Raw genomic sequence first — 20,756 nt, 5'->3', positions numbered from 1 at the left:
CAGTGCTGTAGCTTGGACAAAGTTATTTTTCAGCCTGGGAGTTCTAAGTTCAAATAGTAATTTTAAAAAGAATGTGTTTGTATTTCGGGTTGGCATCTGGTCCATACTTACTTTGTGAAGTGATCCTGTAATATTGATTTTACACAGATTATTTAAAAAAGGAAGAGAATAACTAGGTTTATGGCCTGAAGTATACATGTTAAAAAAAATAATAAAATCTGTGTGGGGAGAAGTACAGTATTGGAGATTTTTATTTAATTAGACAGTGGGAAATGAGCTACTGTGTGCTTCATATTTTGTTGAAATTGGATTGCGGAATATTTTAACGAGGTTGTATCATTATGTGCGTCTGATTACTAAGCAGTGAAACAACATTCAGATGTTTTTTATTGTATTAATGATTACATGTCTTCTTTGTAGTAAAAATTAGGGAATAGCATAATAGTGGCAGTTTAAATTTCCTTTTCAGTTAAGAATGAGGTATATTAGACTGAGATATTTCAACAAATTCTGACACAGTGCTCTGTGATATGCAAGTCTAACTCTGATTTCCATTTCAGTACCACTCCAACCACGTGCCCAGCCAAAAGCAAAATTTGGCCCAAATTCGAATATTGGGGTATCCCAAGCTGCAGATAATTCTTTGCCAAGCATATAGTTGTTATAGATAACACTGGTCTCCTTAACTGAGAATACGAAGCATGTCTCATATTCTTGTCCTATGAGCTATCCAGGCAAGTCCATGATAGTGCTGATTGACTGTTGCCTTTCTTCTTCAGCCCAGTGTAGAGAATACCCAATTTCATGGATGAGAAAAGATAACGTTCTGCAACATGAAGCCCAGTGCTGAAAAACAGGCATTCAGGATTTTTTTTTCCTCATTTCAGCAATGGGGGCAGCTATTTTGGCTGCATCTCTGATCATCCATTACTAACTACCTGCCAATATTATTCTTGAGAGCAAGACTTTATCTTGGTTTTAAGCCATGGAAAAAGGTCTACCAAAAATAAAAAGGCAGTATAGAAGTCCCCACTCTTTACATAGGAGTATTTAGTGAGGAGGTGGCCCGTATCACTGATAGTATCTCCTTATTATGACTATCTTCATCAAGATGGATTAGACCAAGGGAGCCTTTTTTCTGTTAGTAAAGGAGTTTGTGTATAGAATCAAGAAATTCATTGACAGGTGCTTTTCTGAGACATTCAGTAGTGTTACTTAATTATTTTTCCTGTCAATAAAATGTAGGAGTGAATAGCAATCCCCTTCTAATAGTTCTTGTCTTTCCTTTTGGACTAAGTAGAGCAAACCATTACAGGCCATTTGCTTCTGCATCTTCCCTCAGGACCTTGCTCAGAGTCCCACAGGCTCGTTTCTTTCTCTGTTAAATATGTGTGAAAAGCTTCTGGGGCAGCTGATGTGACAACATGAACTGAAGTACAAGTGTATATGTAAGACATTCTTTTCAGTTTTAGATACAGTTTACATGGAATATAACCGTGGATTTTAATGGCTGGTCAAAATCAATGTGTACGTGAAGGAACAGCTGACTGTAAATTAAATCAGGGAAAGCCTGAAGGAATACTGGAGGAAAGAGAAATGTTTCACAAAACTTCCTCTAGTGATGAGTTTGTTGTTTGACAAGTTTGAGGTTTCTCCCACTGCTTACTGGTATGGGATAACCTAATAAGGTTCATAGTAGTAAAACATCCACTGCATTCAGTAACTGTCCAGGAGACTTGCTGCACGCAGACTAAGCAGAATGACCTGCTTTTTTATGTCCTTTTGATTAAGTTTTTGCAGTTTACTATTATAGATACAATGCAGCCGTGGCTGAAAAAATACAGCCTATATGGCTTAAAAAAAGAGAGAAATTACTATTTTAGAGACTTGAAGGAATTCAGATGTCTACTTCTCTTGGAAGTAAGTATGTCTAAATATTAACAATCATAAAGCATATGCAGTTTTGTGTGTTTTCGTTAGCGATAGTTTTGTAATGTTTGTGGAGCGTTGGATTTTCTAAGTAGCTAAAGACGTCTCTACACGGTAATGTATTAAGTTACAGAACCAGAAATGAGCTTTGATTAGGCCTATACATATATGTACAGATATATAATGCGTATGCTTAACTTTTCGGTGGGTTTTATTGGATTATGAATGCTTTTTCCTTCTCTACATAACATCTAAACACTTTTGTTCAAGGTGCATATAAAGCATACGGCACATGTCTCTAGGAATCTCTGTGAACCATGTGAACTGCAGGTAGGAACTGGTTTAACAAGGCAGCTAGGAGTGCGCTTGCTGCAAAAGGAAGGCTCCTTAGCAGGATTGGAGCAGTACTGCTTGCTGACGTGCTGTGTAATTCTGAACATTCTGGAGTCCTTCAAGGACTTGGGTTGCAGCTGTAACCTGACCAGCTCTTAGTATTGACAGATGTGTTTTAACATGGTTTACACCATATGGCTGGGACAGTGTTGGCGTTTGAGACCAGAGTCAGTGAATTTCTTGCTGGTCACCACATTCTTAGGAGCAGTTAATGGGACAGCTTCTTTCAGGTGGACCTCAGCAACAGTGAATTCAGAGATACACTGAATTGTGTGGCCTAATTTGTGAGATCAAATTAATTTCTCTCACACGCTTATTAAAAATACATATTACATTCAGGATCTTTTGCTTTTTTTTTTTTTTTAAACTACAGCTGTAATGCTGTGTGCTGAGCTGTTGTTGCTTCCCAAAATAATGAATTCATCTTTGTTGTGATACAAGAAAGAACATGTCTAATGTTTTGCACCAAGAATTTTTCCACCGGTGCATTTCTGGAAGGCAAAGCAGAGTTTTGTGTTCCAATGAAGCATTTCAAATGCAGTTTAATGATTTGTATTTGGGTTGTTGTATTTTAAATTAAAATTATTTTTACATTCCTGTTGGGGAGAGGTATTTTTGATAGGTGCCTGCCCCTTTGGCATCTCAGCAGTGAGCTAACATTCAGAGAAGAACATAGCCTTTAGTCTTTTCTTTTAATTAAACATCAGAAGACCCAGATGCCAAAGGGTGAAATATATTTATTTGATCAAACTCTTTCATCCCTGTCTGGTTGGATTGCAAGATTAGTTTGTAGTTGAGTAATTTAGGCTCTTTTGTCTTATAGGATGTGTTTTTGGGACTATTTCTACATCTTGAGCAATTAACATTTTGTTTTTCTCTTAGAGAAATAATAGTCTTTAATACATGCTCAGTGTGTATTAGCATAATTTTTAAGGTGAGTTGGGTTAAGAATCCTTAGTATCTTTCTCATTTTTTCCGCATAAAAAGACTCTCAGCATGGACTGTTCTAAGCAAAACGTCACTGTTTACAGATATCAACAAGGGAGTTGGCAGGCAGAAAAAAGGAAGAGATTAAGGTAAGAGGATATAATGGGCATACAAGTATGATCAATAAAACAAAAAAAAACAACCCTGTTTTGTGTTTTACACACACACAAATACTACAGCAGTATTTAAAAAGAAAAAAAAAAAAAGAGAGAAAAGAAAAAAGCATCTGCAGAAACCATACGTCCCAAAGTTGCTTTTAGTTTCCATGGCAAGTAGAAGGGAATTACATAGTGTGTTGCTAAAGTTCATTGGGACTTATAAATCTCTTATTCATCTGCTAGAAGAGTATTGCATTTAACCATCTATTTTCTTATCTGATTTTAATCTTCAGGGTGCTGTCATTCTCGGAAGGCAAAAGAAAGATAATAAGGCAATGAATGATTAAAAATAGTCAAAAGTTACTGAATTTTAACAGTACTCTAAAGCATATGGTTTGTTTTTTTGTGGCTCATTCATTTAACTAAATCAGTATTTGATCACTACTTCAAAGTAATTCTCACACAAAGAATTTGGGAAACATTGTAAAACTGAAAGCAGCCATCCCATGGGAGAAAAAGGACTGCTGAAAATTCACCGAAGAGAAGCTCCCAGAACTGCCTCTGCCTTCTGCCTGAGGAAAGTTTTACAGCTTGGTGGAAAAGTTTTACTTCCCTTGGTGGAAGGGGCCAGAGGCAAGAGCCTGAGAAACTGATGCTGCTTTTCAGGAGGGGTTTTAATCTGCTCACCTCTTTGAGCTTCCCAGAGAAGAGAACAACAAGGCTAAGATAGGCTGCAGGCCAAACTAGCTCAGGATCCCTTCTTCAGTAGCCAATTAAATGGATGCTTAAGGATAGAATATGAAGCAAGATGTTGTGGTACTTCTCCCAATACCTCGTGTTCTTTTTTCTTAGCTCTTAATCTTCCACACATTTTCATTACCACTTTTTGAGCCAATCTAAAATCTTGGTGTTCACAATATCCTTTAACTGTTACTTTCATAATTGGTTGTGTGAATCAAGTACTTATTTTTGTTTGTTTTAAACCTGCTGCCTACTACTTTGATGCCTCCTATTTTTTGAATCAAAGAAGTGAATAATAAATGAAGTAACAATGAATACTTTTTCTCTGGTTGCTGTCTGTATGCTACTCATGAGCTGTCTCTGTCAGATATGGAGTCATTCTCTTCTAGACTGAAGAGCCACTCTCTGCTTTATTCTTCTGACACAGGGTTTTCTTGTATGTCTGACTATCCTGCTTGCTTCTCTGCAGGCTTCTAGGTCCAAGAGTGGTCAGTCTTTCTAGTTCTGTGGCCTGCTTGGAGATATTTCTTAGTGTCAGTACATAGCAGAAATAGATTATAGTCTTAAAAACCTGATTTTAAAGAATACTTAGCAATTACTCTGAGATCTGTTGTCTATATGATGGTGGCTATTTCAGAGCCCGTCATCACATATGGATATTCAGCCCATGTGTTATGTTGTATTTGTTAAGTTACATTTTACATGAAGTTATTACTAAATGGCCTCCAAAGGTTCTTCCAGCCAAAGTTAATCTGTGATTTGTAATCCTATTGTACAGGAACTTCAGTTCATGAAATCTTCCTTTAATTCTTTGCAGGTAGCGTTCTTTTTAAAGAAATAGTTTTGTAGCTTCTACAAGACGTAATCCACTCTTACTCTCATTTCAATACTGCTTATTATTTTTTTTTGAAGAACGGAAGTCCAAGCACGGATTCTTTTGGGTGACTGTTTTGGAAACCACCTTCTATTTGAAAAAAAATATTACTGCTTCAACTTTGTACTTCCTGTCCTTTTGCTGCTTATTTAGCTGGGCAGAGCTTTGCCTCTCATATTGTGAAAACTGGAAGAGAGCCTCATAGTGAGTCCTGTTAAAAACATTTTGCTATTCCATATTAATAAATAATCTTGATCCTCACGTTCACTGTCTACTTCAAAGAACTCTAGACATGTCCCCAGTTTTCCTTTAAAAAGTATTTCTAGTCTTTTTGTTACATTTATCCATATATTGGCAAAGTCTGTTTTTATCGTGAGCTTTACTAATCTGCCTCATACAAATATCAGATATCTACTGATTGCAACTGAGTTGCTTTAAAATACTGCTTTCACACTTAACCTCCTATTTCTATGGTGCTGAGGCTGTTTTAAGAAATAGCTTGCAGATCACAATTAAACAACCCAGTAATTTTCATATTTGAATTTATTTAGTACTTAGTTTTTTCCAGGTAGTGACAGCATAAAAATTGATCTGATTGATTTTTCAGTAGAATCAATTCATTCAACCCAGCTGTCTTAACTGTTTGATGTGGTTTATCCAGGAGAAGAGGTAAGGTACCTTTGTAAGGGATTCAGAGAAAGCACTTGAGTTCAGCCTTCATTGCTGCTCTTGCTGACCTGCAAATAAATAGAAGACATGTTCAGTCTTGCACTTCCCATAACTTGTGTTTCTTAAGCTTTAGTGTAACAGGGAATTAAATAGTAACTTCATTATCTGATACCTTGAAAATGTGCCTCAGTTCCATTAACCTTCAAGGTTATTCTTTAACCAGCCCATGTGGAACAGGATATGTGGGGAGAGGAGACCATGAGGCACTATGCCTTTTACTTCAGATGATAAAGCAGCATGTTTACTGTTCTTGGATTTTTTCCTTAATTGGGTTTGACAGCAACAAATCATATGAAATAAGATACGACAACAAAAGCTGCATGTACAGCTTTTCCTTCCAGAATAACATCTCTCCCCTGGCAGCAGCAGTCTTCTTGCAACTAGCAGTTAGCGTTTTAGTTCAGTGGAATTCACTGAATACTACTACAACTTCTAACATTTGGTTGGTGTGGTTTTTGGTTTTGTGGCTTTTTTTCCTCCTTTCTTTTCTTTCCTGTAAGACCCTACAGGTTGCCCTATAGTTTTCTCCCTCCCCCCTTTTTGCTTGATCATGGGGAGAAGAGAGGATAAATAAGGAGAAAGGCTCAAAAGGAAAAGACTACGAGACTTAATGATGGAGACTTAAATCTCTCACTGCTTTTGTGTATTATGTGCTGATTTTGTTATTTGTCTGTTGCTGGTGCTATTGATTTAAATCCTGTAATTGTACACTGCTCTGCACATGGCTCAGCATCTGAAAAACATCAAATGATCAACTAAGCTCAAAGAGCTGATGCTGGGATTTAAGTGCGTGAGGGATATTCTTTGTCCGGGCAGTATTTTTGAGAGAAAGAAACCAACTCTGGGTGTTCTTCTGGTATCAGTTTGATCTCTGGTGATTCTTTAATGTAGCTACAGGCTGCTGCCAGAAGCTGTGGTGCTTTTTCCCGCCCAGGTGTTCCCTCACTGCCCTTTCTTTTGAATCTAATGATCATCTGGTCACAGGGCTAAGTTGCTTTAGTGAGATAATGGAAAACTGGTCATGGGAGACAACAGTGGTGGTGGCAATAGGGAAATAAGTGGTTTTCTTTCTGATTGGATTGCTGAACCATCCTGAGGCTGCACAGCTAGTGGGGGTGTGACAGAGTACATTCATCCTGGGTTAGATGGGACATCAACCCATATCCTTGATAGCTTTCAGGTATGGTTTATGTCCTGACAAATTACCCACTGTTTGCTGGAGTACATAATCCACATTCAGACTGGAAACAGAAAGCAGAAGGAGAACTTTCACTACTGCTAAGATGAATATATGAGGGTTTTCTTGGCGGAAAGGAAAGAAACAAAAAGATTTTAAGATGGAGCCTGATTTATTATGGCAGAACTGACATCTTGAGAGGGGACTGATCTTGGTTCCCATCTTTATTGCCTATGATGGTTCACCAATAACCTCTTGATTTTGCAACAAAGATCAAGTGATCATGGGTGATTTTATTATATGTTTTAATTTTTATCTTTAAAACAAGACCCTCTTACTGCTTATTATTTATTCATCCTGTGATGTATTTTCAAGTTAGGGACTTATTTGTATGTAAACATGGAAAATTAGGCCAGTTAATTTTTTTCAACAATTTTTAAAGTTTGTACTAAAACCTGAAAATATTTTTCTTTGATAAAAAGGGAGGAAGTTGCAGAAACTTCAGTGCATCAGAGTAGTGCCTAATTTTTGATATGTCAGTCCTGCTAAAAAAGCAAGGATAACTTCTAAATGAAGACAGTAAGGTCAGATAATGTGAAGATAGATACATTTTTATACTCAGTTGATACTTAAAACGTGGTCTGTTAGTCTGCATATAGGTGCGTCAACTGAATGAGGCTAGGGATACTACAGATTTATGGAAAAGCTGGAAATACAACAAAATACTATGCCTTTTGGATTTCCTAGAAGTTATTTTAGTAGCTTGCCAATGCTTCAATATGCAAAGTATGCAGCATAAAAAACAAAATCACAAGTACATATTATTTAGGCATAAACAATTTTTACTACATTGCGGTAACAGTGAAATATGTACTTGCCCTTTTTTACTTTTATAACACAAATATTTTGTGATGAAAGCAAGTTTTAACATCAGTTATTTGCTGTAACAGACCAGAAATCAGTAGGCATACTTTCCGAAAGCAGGTTCGTTCCAGCCAAAGCAAAAGTGTCTTTTCATTGCTTAATATAATGCCATAATTCTTGGCAATGTTCATCTAGAGATGATTCCATGCAAAGAAGGTCTTTATGGCCTGAAATTTTTTTGCATGTAGGTTAAGAACTGTCAGTTAAGAAGTGAAAGAGGTATCTGCCATAATCAGAGTAGAGGCCACAGAAAAGAAAAATTGCTCGAAGAGGAAGATCACAGGAGTGTTTAACTTGAAAAGCTGAAGGATTACGTGGCATTATGAAGACGGTGCATGCAGGCAAGATTATTCTGTCGTTTGCTGGAACCTGCCTCTTTGCCAGGCATCAGCCGCTTCCCCTTCATGTTATATAATAGTTTATAACTCCTCTCTTGCCAGAGAATTTATTTCTTGTAAGTGGCAGAAATGGAGAGTAAGCTCTTTTATCTTAGAGGCAGATGCTATTAGTCAATACAGAGCACAAAATAAATTGTATGAAAGATAATTTTCAGTTTTGCAATGCTTGATGAATAAAATCTCAGCATGTTTTCAGCAATGTGTGCTTTTAAATTTTGTTTGAGACCTGTGAAAGATTCTAGGTGGCACAGGTGTGTGTTTTCATGGGTTATATTGTGCACAGTTATCATCTTGCTGCCCATGATTATTATTTTAATGTATAGTAGCTGTACACTGAAGTGTACGGTGTATTCAGCAGGATGACTAATTCCATTTGTGCTGAATAGACTTGTTAAAAGGTAGGGCTGCCGTGCTTTCAGGCACACTGAAGTGAGATTTCACTGTCATGCTTTTTACTGCAGTATATTTATGTTTTAGAAAGGACAAGGTTTATGTTTGTTCATACTTAATTGACCAAGTTCTTTCCAAAATTATTCATGAATGCTTAACAACAGAAAAATGCCTAGGTCCTGTATAAGATTCATGATACTTCACAGTATTCAATTCAGTTTCCAAAGTGGGGCTCTTGCTCTCAAGCCTTCTTCCTCTTACTGCTTGCTCCAGAATCATCCCTGGGCAGGCAGAAGGTAATATTAAAAATATAGCTCAAAGTAATTACTTCTGTGGAATGATGGGTTTTTATCTGACAAGATTTGTCCCTGTTTTTCAGAGCCTTTTGCTGCACATAATGTACTACTGTCTGGACACACCTTCATAGCTCATCTATAGTATCTGCCCAATGTAAGTTGTTAGCTCCTCAGGGCAGGTACTTGCTAGAACAAATACACTTTAGAATGCCATGCCTGTCTATGGCACCACATTAAAAGATGTGATAATTAACATTGGTTAATTTTCATACCTTGAGCTTTTATAAAAAGCAGCACCTCATGTATGACACTTTTTAATTCATATGCCAAAAATCTAGTTTGCTCAATTTTAAAGAAAATAATAAAGCATCTTAGTTTTGAGGGAACTTTATATTTTAAAATTATATCCCTGTTTCACCTACTAGACTACATTGAAATGATGAGTTTCCATTGCTTTGTCAAAACAAATGAAAACTGTATTTTTGAAACAGGATTATTCTTTGTTGTTTAGTCACATAATAAGACATTTAGCACTCAGCCATTTCTAACAGTTGTTCAAAGTGCTGAGATTCTTCTCTATCTAGATGATTCCAAAATCCTTTACTCTCAGATAGCTGCCTGTGTCACTGCAAGTAAGGATTAGTTGCCTGAAGAAGCATTTGAAGTTGCACAAAATACGAGAGCTTGTCCTTAAGACTTGTTTGGAGGAAGACATGTTATGAAAGGGAAACCAAGGTCTGTCAGTGAAAGAATAGTTTTTGCTCTGACTTAACACAAAATGTGTGTGGCTGTGACCATTATAAAGTCAGTGGCCTTCCTTGCTCTCTTCTACATTCAATGAAGACCTGGAGAGAGCCCCTTTTTTGAGAGAGGACAAACCATAGACATAAAAGTTTTAAATTGCTAAGTACCTATTTTTGAGTATAAATAATAAGATGTGATGTTGGAATTGCTCATTAAATTTCTGTTACTTTAAACACCCTTTCTTGCATTTGCAATCCAATGTTATTCATCTAGGGTGTGCCCAGGTTTTCTAAATTTATGTGCTAAAGTTTGTGTGAAGCTTCACAAAACTCCAAAATATTTCACAACTGCAGCTGGAGATAGTGGTACTTGAACTTTCTAGTACTTGGTATTTTCTGAAAATGGAATCCTTTATTGCTGCAGTTACATATGGATGTACAAAACCAAATGAATGTATTTTAAGAGAAGACTTGAGAGTGATGCCTTGGACAGCTTCTGAAAATGTTGCTGTGCAAACAAGAATGAGTTGGCATTTGTATGTCAGTGGATTCTTTCTTCAGTGTACTTAACTAATTTTCAGATTTCTTTTGCTCTGTTGTAACATTTTGTCCCCCAGCTTCCCAAAATCTTCACAGTTCCTTTTCTTTCTGTTCTGTTTTGAGGAAAAAAGGTATAAAAAAAATTAAACCTGAGGAGTGAATCTGTGAGAGTTGCAAGCAGAACCACCCTTAAGGGCATGAGAGACAAGTGGACATCGGTCATATAAATAATGATAGGTTCATTCCTTTCTCAAAAGGCAGCCTTTATGGCATTTATCTTCATAATTTTAAAAATATGGCTGTTCAGAAACATTTCTGCAATGGCTGTTTTTTCTTGCATAGAGGCAAGCTTCCAGATTCCTTAGAATGAATGTCACGATGTGCCAAATGTCCCTGCTTAGGAGTTAAATAAGAAAATGCCTTCTGTTGGTCTTTCTTTTCTAAGTAAAAAAATAAATTCTGAAACTTCAGTTTGGATTCTGAATTTTCTTAGCTAAATTGCTTATTTTTCATCAAAACAAATGCCAGCTGTATTTATAGAAGCACAAAGCTGAGCATTAAGTTTGGCCTTGACTTGGAAGACCTGAAGACTTAAAGCTGCTACTGAGAGGGGACTGTCACCTCTGAGTGTCCACGTTCCCATGCTGCTGATTTTACTAACGCTGCTCATATTGTCACTAAGCAGAAAGAGAGATTTATCTTCAAATACCTTTGCTGAAAGCACATTTGAGCTAAGTCAAATGCTGATGTTCAGAGCAGGGGAAGATGTCTGTTTGTCTATGCATTGTTCTTTAAGCAAAACAAACTACTGTAATGTAAAAAAGAAATAATCTGTGTAGAAATATTTCAGAAGTCACACAATTTCAAAAATGCAACCATGGAAATTGAATAATGGAGCTAGACTTGTTTATTTTCCTTGCAATGAACTCCTGATGTGATCTGCTATGTCGTTTGTGTGTATGATGTGAGGCAGTGGAAAATGGAGATACAGCTACTTATCAGAGGAATTTTTGCTAATCAGGTCTACAAAACCCAAAGAAGCAAAAGGACTTCCTGACTTGTGCTGTTTTTCTGTTTCTGATAACAAGTTGTTGATCAGACTGTTAGCAGACAGATTTTTCCTCCCACGCATCTTCATTTTAGTTGATAGTTGACCATTTTTGCAGATGTCTCTGCCAAGAATACAACTTATATATGCAGCATCAAAGAGAAATGGTGGAAAATTTGAGTCTTGGAATAATTATAGAAGTTTTGACAGGTAGTAAAGGACTGGAGGGAACCCTGAATGCTGCTTCAATAAGGTTCTGAAGGAGAGGTACAGTGGTAGGAACAGCCAAAGGAGGACAATAGAAAGGAGGGCTGTAAAAGAAGAAGAAAAAAAAAAATTCTTCAGCAGATTTGTCCTGTAGGATGACAGTCTTTAAATTTTCTGTTTCTGTGGAAATGAAATGTGAATATTTATCAGATATGGTTTGGAGTGCATTACAAATTTGTCATCTGAATTATGAGATAATGAAGATCTTTGGCCTCCCCTCTGGTGCTTGTGAGTTCTCTGTGGAATAAAGTCCTGCCAGGGCTGCTTTACTTGTATGCCTGTATAAGCAGAAGCTTAAACAGTTAGTTGAGTAAGTCTTATGGTAACTATTAAATGTTTAATAATCAGCCTTCTGAATTTTTTTTTTTACTTAAAATTGAGTCAAACAGCAAACTTGGGAGTTATGGTTAGTCCTATGAAAAATATTGAGATATTATTGAACAGTACTCAAAGAAAAAACAGCTAAAGAAAAGGCAAACAAGTGAAATATTCAAACTGATTCTTAGGCGCTGTCAGCATTTCAGTCCTCTTGCCTGAATGTAAGGCTTATAAGATATATCTAAAATTAGAAATTTAATTATGATGATATAGAAAAATAATGACTTGAGACTGGGAGAATTAAAAGTTCAATTAAAGTATCTTCTTTGAGGTATGTCTATGTACTTATTCATTGTATTAATTTTGTCCGACAGTAATTATTTAAATCATTGCCACTCTGAAGAGTGCACTTAAAAAAACTGTGCTGGCATGTTCCATGTACTGGAGTTCTGTAATCTGTGGCATAAGTACTCGTAAAAAAAAAACAACCAACCAGCTTATTTTCTTTCATGCTATTAAGAGACAGCCCCAGAAACTGAATGTGGTTTTTTGTAAGTGATTATGTAGTGTTGCTTTTCTTATGTCTCCTCACCATCTGAGAAGTCCTTCTAGACAAGTTCTACCTTTGGCAGTAACTGTACAAAGCTATTGACTTTCACTGGCTGTGGGATAATGAAATTGATTAGGAATTAAAAAGCAGCTCTCTTGGTAAATGCGAGAGAGGAGAACCCAGTTTACTGTTAATTCTGCAATAAAATCACTAGGAACAGGAGTTTTAAACACTGGAGCTAGCAGAGCTGATTTGATGAACATGCAGAGAATGCCAAAGGACTTTATTTTCATATAGTCCATGCTCAGAATAGAGCTTCCCTTTAGGCTTTTAATAACACTAGTATTGGACCAAGATGTTGCCAAAAAAGGTGGCAAATTGATATTTTTTTGTGACACAAGTGCTCAGATTGTGGATATAACTGTCTACCTGCTTGCCACGCTGCTGTCTTTATCAACCCATCTGCTTTCCTATGTTTTTTTTTTTTTAATCATAACTTCTTGTTACTTTATTATCTGCAGTTATGCTCCTTGGTCTGAGACCTTCACAATCTAACTTCACTTGCTGTGGTGTAATTATTAATTTTGGATTTCTTCACTTTTATTTAAATACAAGGTCTCCTTCGCCTGTGTCTTTAGTTTGGCCATGTTTAAATAATTCATGACGCTGTGGGTCACTGTTCAGACACTTAATCCAATGAGATACTGCTGTGGGTTACCTTGCCCTCATTTCCTGGTTTTGGAGGGGGATGATGGCTGGAGATGCATCTGCTCTGAGGTTTGAGGTGGGGTATTTCTTTTGGTCTTTGCTATGGAAGGCTTATCAATCACTAAATATCAGTCTGCTCCTCAGCAGAGCTGCATTCCCTATTTTTGTAGCTATGAAAATATAAACCAAAAAAGTTTAAAGCAAGTTCACTGTCCAAACAGACACTCAAAATGCTCTGTTGGTGAAAGAAAGGACAGAATTAGTGTCATTTACTATAGGAACAGCAAATGTCATTGTGTTGAGATTCTGGAAGTGTTAAGAAGTGGCCTTGTTAGTCTAGAATTCTGTTTCAGAGTCAAAGCCTCATGAAGTCAGGAGGCTTTCTTCCATTACATTATTGGTTTTTGGATCATGTTACAAATATTTGGTGACTAGGCTATATTTTCCCTAGAGGAAAAGAAAATCATCTTTCAAGGCTCATATTAAGTAGGAATGGTTGTTTAATGCAGACAAAGCTGTTCTACATCTTGCTGCTAAAAATATATAGCATATCCACAAATTCCTCTTTGAATCTTCTCCTATACTCTATGTCATTATTCTGTATGTTCAAATGACCCCTGCCCAAAGCGTAAACCACGTTCTACATTGCTTGGAAATAACAGATGCTGGAATAAATTTTGACAGATGGAGGTCATCATAGGGTGTGCATTATGCATGTTGTTAGCAAAAAATAACATTTTTGAATCTTTCCATGAAACTGAGGGTTATTCAGTACCATTCATAAATGCAGAGCTGCTGTAAGGAATACAATTAGTTCTCTCATATAATCGGTGTTCTAACTTATTATGTACTATGCTATTTCTCAAGTGTAACCTTCTTCGTTGACTCATAACTATGAGATTAAATACCCAAATGTGTGGTATCGTTTATGAAAGGTTTTATTTTTCTGTAATGTAGCCAAATTGGTACTTTGCAAACCCTGACTCTAGCATGCTTTCTGCTTTTCTCATGAGCTACAATTTAGATCATCAATTTGTGTTAGGTCTGTGACCAGAGCTTGACTATGAAGACTTTTCTCATAATCTGGGGTTTTCCCTGGCTTTCAAGTGAAGTAAATTTCAGCTGTTTATTGGTGGAATAACTGGATCAGTTTGCTATTTGATTTCAAGGTGGGAAACTGCCAGGCTGGTTTTGCATCTTTAAATCAGGAAGTTTCCTGACAAAATCTTTTAGTCATGTGAAAATCTGACCTCATGGAAGCCAATGGTATTTTTAACATTAATTATAATAATGCATGGCTGAAATCCTGACCTTGTCCTATGTGTCTTGAGTTTTCTGCTTTTAAACATAATCATGAGTAACATTTTTGTGCCAGATATGTTTCCAGAAGTTTTCTGTAGTTATCAGATACTCTCAGTACTGCAGCTATGTACATCACAATGGCAGTGTCTCTAATGCTTATAATATTTCATATTTTACTCATTAATGCATAATGTTTCTATCACAAAAAATCCAAATTACACTTAAAATATTTCAGGTTTCTGTAACATACTGCTTTTTCTTGTCTGCATTATTATACTAAAGCAAGTACTCAGGATTCTTAATGACTATATTTGTGATGACTCCATGTGCCAGTTAAGAATGAAATGTCAGGATAGACAAGGAAAATAATCTAGATCTTGTCTGTCTGAACCTCAGTAAAGCAGTTATACTGCCTCAGATGGATTGATCTGTTATGAGGGGAGGCTAAAAGAACCTGGCTCATTCAACCTATCAAAATGAAGGTTAAAAGGGATACGATAGCTCTCTGTAACTACATTATGAAAATAAATGCAGACAAGGAAAAGAACTATTCAGACTTCTGCCTCTAGATGTACGTGAGTTGGCCATGAACTAGTTCACACCAGAAAGCAGAAGATTCGAAATGCTCAGAGAGTAAAGTTCTAAAATGAACAGTAGGAACAAACAAAAAAGTTTTAGGAGAAGCTTGCTAAACAGCTGGAATATTGTATAAGCTGGTTCCTGTGATAAAGGTGGATCGGACTTGATCCATCACACCCCAGTGCACTTTGTATGGATTAGGAGGGGAAGGGCTGACCAAATTCTGTCCAGTTAAATGCAAACAATCTCAATGTTAATCTGCTAAACTGTTTCTGAGCTGCTATTATCAAATCTGTAACTACATGATGAAATGAAAGTTTGATATTCTGTTTGGAGCTCCATGACTCTTTACCTCAATTTATTAACTTGTCTTTATCTCCTTCATTTCTTTTGTGCTTAATGGTTCTCTAAGGGTAGTTCTGTGAGAAGAACATTTATCCATGGAAAAATAGCTATTTCAGAATAGTATGTGCTTGTTTCTGAGTGATTAATTCAAAGATTTGATTTAGTCTTTTGTTCCTGAAAACAAAGATTTTTTTTTTAAAAAAATGTTTGACATCGTGTAACAAGGACAGGTCTTTTTGATGATATTTTCATACAATGAGTAAAATATTAGTTGTACATTCACTGCTTTTATGTCTTTGATCAGTACAGGCTGCCTACGCATGTCTGGTATTGCTGATTTGGAAATGAATGTATTCTCTGTGTCTTAGACACCCCTGTCGTTGGAGAGTGACTTTACCTTCAGTTGTTGTACTTCAAGGTACAAAGTACTTTTCAGAATCTGTGTCGAATTTAAGGCGTGCTTAAATAATTAGCACCAGAAAATAATTTCCCTTGTTTATAGGTGCATCTTTGATCAGTGGCCCTGAAGCTCACACACAGTATCATTACTAAAGTGGGTGAATTAAAGTAATACAGTAATGAATGAAATTACAACGTTCTTCTGTATTATTGCAATGTATGGGATTCCTAGCCATGTGTCCCTGTTATTCCATGTGCTGGTTTAGCTAGATCTGGTGATCGTGTGTGTACATTGTGCTAGACAGTGTGTACTCATAGCAAAGGCAGTGCCAAGCACAGGGAACTCTTAAGTACAGTAGAGACAACAACTGGATAAAAGTAGCTAGTAAAATTACAGTAGAGGAATAAAATTTGTTTGTCACCGTAGTAGAGAGCAGCTGTAGCACATCGCCGCTGTAGTTGTCACAGTTGCTGTAGGCATTACGGCAAAGAAGTTTTAAGAAGGGATCTGAAGCAAGATAATGAACTCTGTTAAGACTAAGACCCTAACCCAAAAGCCTATTTAAATGAATAGGATTATTTCTAGTGATGTCAAGAGGTGTTAGATCAAATCTTCCAACATTGTATCTGCCAAGGGAATTTTTTTGCTGTAGGGTTTTACAGAATTAAGCATAATGGATTATACACAAGTATTCTAGGCATGATATGTTTTAACATGATTAATTCTGTGTTACCTTTCAAATAATTCTGCTAGTTGACACAGCATTATATTTTTTCCTCTCTTGGCCTGTTTTTCAGAGATGCCAATAATCATAATTACCAGTAAAATAAAAAAAAAGTCATTTTACATGTGTTTATGATTTTAGCAGTGTAGTATCTTTTAAAACCTGAGGATTTGCTCTGAAAGTACATGAGAGTATTTATGTGATAAGATCAATACAAAGGTGGTGTTTTAAGTATATTGCATCTGCACACTGAAAATGTGATAAACTAAATCACCTGATACAAGATTTCACAATGGGAATATTTTTTTGTGCGTTTGTTTCAACTTCCGAGTATGTCTCTGAGTGCATGCTTAGTTTGTTTGTCACATACGCAAAGCTCTCAGTTGTATTGTGATGAGGCAGATTCCTTGGGTTAGGACAAAGTTGTCAGCTTTGAGTAGGTGCTTGTACGCAGCATTGCTTCTATTAGCCATGCAATAGATGCAGAATTTGTTGATGTTGAATCAGTATTTGAAAGCTTGAAAGCCTTCAGCTGAGAAACAAAGCAAAGTCTAGTATTTACCAAAGTGAAATAATTGCTTATTAATAATTAGGTGCTCATTTTAAGTATGCCAGATAACTTGAAGAAATAGTAAAAGTTATGGTGTCATTTGGGCTGAGTAATTTAAGAGCTGGTATTTATGTAATGTTTCATCAGCACTTTGGATTCGTGTTTATTCTTAAATACAGAGAGTAGTAATTACTGAAGGTGATCTCTTTCATGTTTCATACAATTTAGAGGAGATCATGTCTATTTGTATTTTTTGCCACCTAAATTATAGTAGTGATCTTGCAACAGAAATCAGTCTTTTCTAGGTCTGCTGATACTTTGTCGTTAGAATTAAGTTAATCATAACTCTCTAGCAAGACACTGGTTAAATATGGCAGCCCAGCTACCTTGATTTTGCACGCTTTCACTCTTTATTTGTATGTATTACTATAAATTCTTAGAAAATCTTACTTAACCAAAAACTTTCTCGATAAGATTCTAAATGGATGTGCTCACTTAATTGTAGCTGTTTTTAACATCCTATGTGCAGTTAAAACCAGGTGAATTGTTATAAAAAAATTATTTAAACTTTTATTTAAAGTTAGAGGAATAGTGATTAAAAATAGATCTGTTCTGTTAAAACGATGCTTTCCTTGGCAGTATAAAGAATGGAAAAAAATGCTTTTCTAAGAACTTTTAAGTCTTTACTATGTTTTTTATGGAGTGGGTGGTACTTCACTTGATTTCAAGTATCTCACAATATCACAGCATACTGTTATAGTGCCATACATTAGCTGTCCATAATGCTTTAAGTGTTTGGGTTTTTTAAAATGCCATTTTATAGTTGTAAGAACATGGAGTTACAGTACCCACAGTTTTCTCTTCTGGCTGAAGTCCTTCCCCCCATTTGATACTTCTAGAGGGCTTTTGAACTGTAGTTACAAACAGTGAATTAGTTCTTTGTACAGACAGAGAAACTGATCTTTGGGGAAAATATTTTGTTTTTCAAGAAGTAGATTGCTCCCTTAAAAACCCTCAAAAACAACCAACACACACACAAAAAAAACCCCAAAACAAAACAACCCCCCAAAAAACCCAACCAAACAAAAAAAAATCAGAGATCAGCTGTCTAGATGCAGCTGGTATTGATGTGGAAAGATTCGTGTGCAGCTAGAGTTCTTGTCTTGAAAATGAAACCTTAAATTGATCTAGGCTTTGCTATGTGTATCCAAAAATATTGTCAAAACCTGAAAACTTGGGGGGGAAGGTCTTACGAGAAGCCTAGAAGGGTTGTCATCCTTACTGTCTTGGACATGTTCACATCAGCAGTCTGCTTTTTGGTACTAATAATGTAAAGCTGATGAGATTCTTCATATTAGTGTGTTTTAATACTAGTTCATCACAATTTTTGCCTTAAACTACAAAGATAGCCTTAATATTTGAACCTTATGCAGAGCTAGGAGTGCATCAGTAGAGGAAAGAGCCTCCATAGACACAAAATCAGCTTTACCCCAAGAAGAGAAGGGAAGAAAAAGTTGTTTTTTTCCAAGTAGTTCTTTTCTATTAGGTTGTACATGATATGGTACTAAGGCATTGCCTTAGTGCCTTAGTCAGGTACCTATTAAAGACATAGCGTCACTTTGTTGATTGATTGCTTTTGTGGCCTTCAGATGTTGTAAAGTGTCATTAAGCAAAAACATGTGCAGACTTAAGTTTTGGTTTTTTCTGTTGTTTTGTTTTGTTGTTCAGGTTTACCAAAAATGCAAGTCATTAGAAACTATAACGGAATACCACAGCCAGCAACTCAAGATGGTCCACCATTGCATATCCAGATTGGAGACACTATTGAACTAATTAGAGGCGATGCACATAGCTTATTTTGGCAGGTATGGTATCATTTATCAAATGGCTATATTCCATTAATTCCAGACATTACATTCTTATTGATCTATTGCACTTGCAACTTTTTTCCTTTCTGAACAACAAAAGAGTATCTTCGTGTTTTACCCCCAAACAAATGTCTAACGCAACTATTTTTATTTCTAAATTGTCAATAGTTCCTGTATTCTGTAAAGCTTCATTCTTGCAGCCTTAGAATAAAAGTCCTGGTGAATAAATCTGCAAGAACGTGGCATTGGTAGCAATACTTATTGTGAAATTATAAGAATTAAGGAGAGCACTTGGCACATAAACAGCAAAGTCCCATGAATTTTCAGTCACGGTTTCTCTAACATAGCAGAAATGAAAGCTATATTGGGAAAACCTAGTTAGGATTATTAGATTTATAGGGGAGAGAAATAGCTCTGCAAAACAGAACTACACCTAAACTTCTTCATGACCTTTCAATTCAGCTAAACACAGGTTTTTATGTGCATGGAAAAGTATATTCTATTGATGGCAAAATTCAGTATCATGTAATTCACATCACTACTGTTACTGAAATTTCTTTTTAGTTGATAACTATAAACAGATTCGAAATGCTGTCTAGCATTCACTTTAAAGATAAATGCATTAAAGCATGTCTCATTTTTCTTGATTGTTGTCTAAATTGTTCATACTAGAATCCTACGTACTACTGATGTTATTAGATAAATGGAAGTAGAGCTAAATAGAAGAACTTTCAGTGTATTAATAGAACAACAACTGGGAAGCATCTGTTATCTTGAATTGTTGTTCCTGTGTTTGTCTTTGTGACTTTCTTATTTTTTTTGAGACTGAAATAAGCTAATGAATATATTTATAAAAATGGCTAGGTCTGTTACATGAGTTAGATCATACTTTTTTATTTTCTTTCTTTTTTTTCCTGATTGCAGTTAGGATTGAATCTTCTCCAGATTCTTCAGGAATGAATCAGTGAGCTTTTGTTCCTATGCCACTGCATCATCCTGAACAATATTTAACCAGGGGAAGTCAGAAATAATAGAATTGATTTATCTTTTAAAAAATTAGGTAAATAACTGTAACCCCTTACCCCCTAGAAACCCAAATCCAACAAACCAACGAACCAACCTCTCCCCCCCCCCCCCATTTATTATTTGGCACACCATAGATATTTTACATCTTTACAAAATTTTTACAAACGTTGGTTGGCAGATCCTGACCTATATAGTTTTATATGTATGGTTTGGTTCTGCAAAGTCTTAAGTTCTGATCCAGAGAAGCATTTAAAGACACTCTTGATTTGGGACTGGCTAGGAGGTAATCGTGTGGCTAATACAATAAGCCAGAATTATTGACTTCTTGTGGGACTGATTCTATTGCCATGTTTGTATACATCTGTCGACTCAATCTACTGGAATTTTTCTTAGATGTTTTTTGTACCTACCATGCTGAAGATTTTAGCTAGAATCTCACTGTGTTTAAGTAGCAGAAACTGGAACATGTGTGAGGCTTCTTCCCCAGAACTCTTAGTAATAAATTTGAATCTTCAGGGAAATTGTCATCTCTATTTGCATCATTCAGGATTTTTTTTTTCTTACAAGCTGACTTGTCACAGACTGCTTACTACAGATTTTCATAAGTCTTGTAATGACATCTGCATTGTTAAAATGCATATTAAGAAAAAAACTTGCAAAACACAATTTGTATTAAAATGTGTAAGTTTTACTCAAGAGGTGCTTTACAGTAATTTACAGCTGACCTGAAAGACTAATATTTGAACGGACTTTTAAGTTGACCATCACTCAGTTTAGAAATTCAAGTGCTTGTAATAGATAAGTGTGTCTGGTTTAAATATAACTTTTTGTCATTCTTTACAGTACATCAGA

General features: G+C 36.0%; 1 protein-coding gene across 2 annotated transcripts in view; it reads left to right on the top strand.

The window, feature by feature from the left end:
- Positions 1-20,756, top strand: part of VAV3 (vav guanine nucleotide exchange factor 3) — a 171,553-nt gene that overhangs the window by 123,156 nt on the left and 27,641 nt on the right. For both annotated transcript variants that reach the window (XM_037403846.1, XM_037403845.1), the window contains exon 20: positions 18,739-18,875. In XM_037403846.1, coding sequence (XP_037259743.1) covers positions 18,739-18,875 — 137 coding nt within the window. The remainder of the gene's footprint in view (positions 1-18,738; positions 18,876-20,756) is intronic.

Source organism: Falco rusticolus, chromosome 11 (assembly GCF_015220075.1).
Source record: "Falco rusticolus isolate bFalRus1 chromosome 11, bFalRus1.pri, whole genome shotgun sequence".
NCBI classification, from domain to species: domain Eukaryota; kingdom Metazoa; phylum Chordata; class Aves; order Falconiformes; family Falconidae; genus Falco; species Falco rusticolus.
The sequence above is the reverse complement of the archived record's forward strand: the minus strand, read 5'-3'. Positions and strand labels throughout refer to the sequence as shown.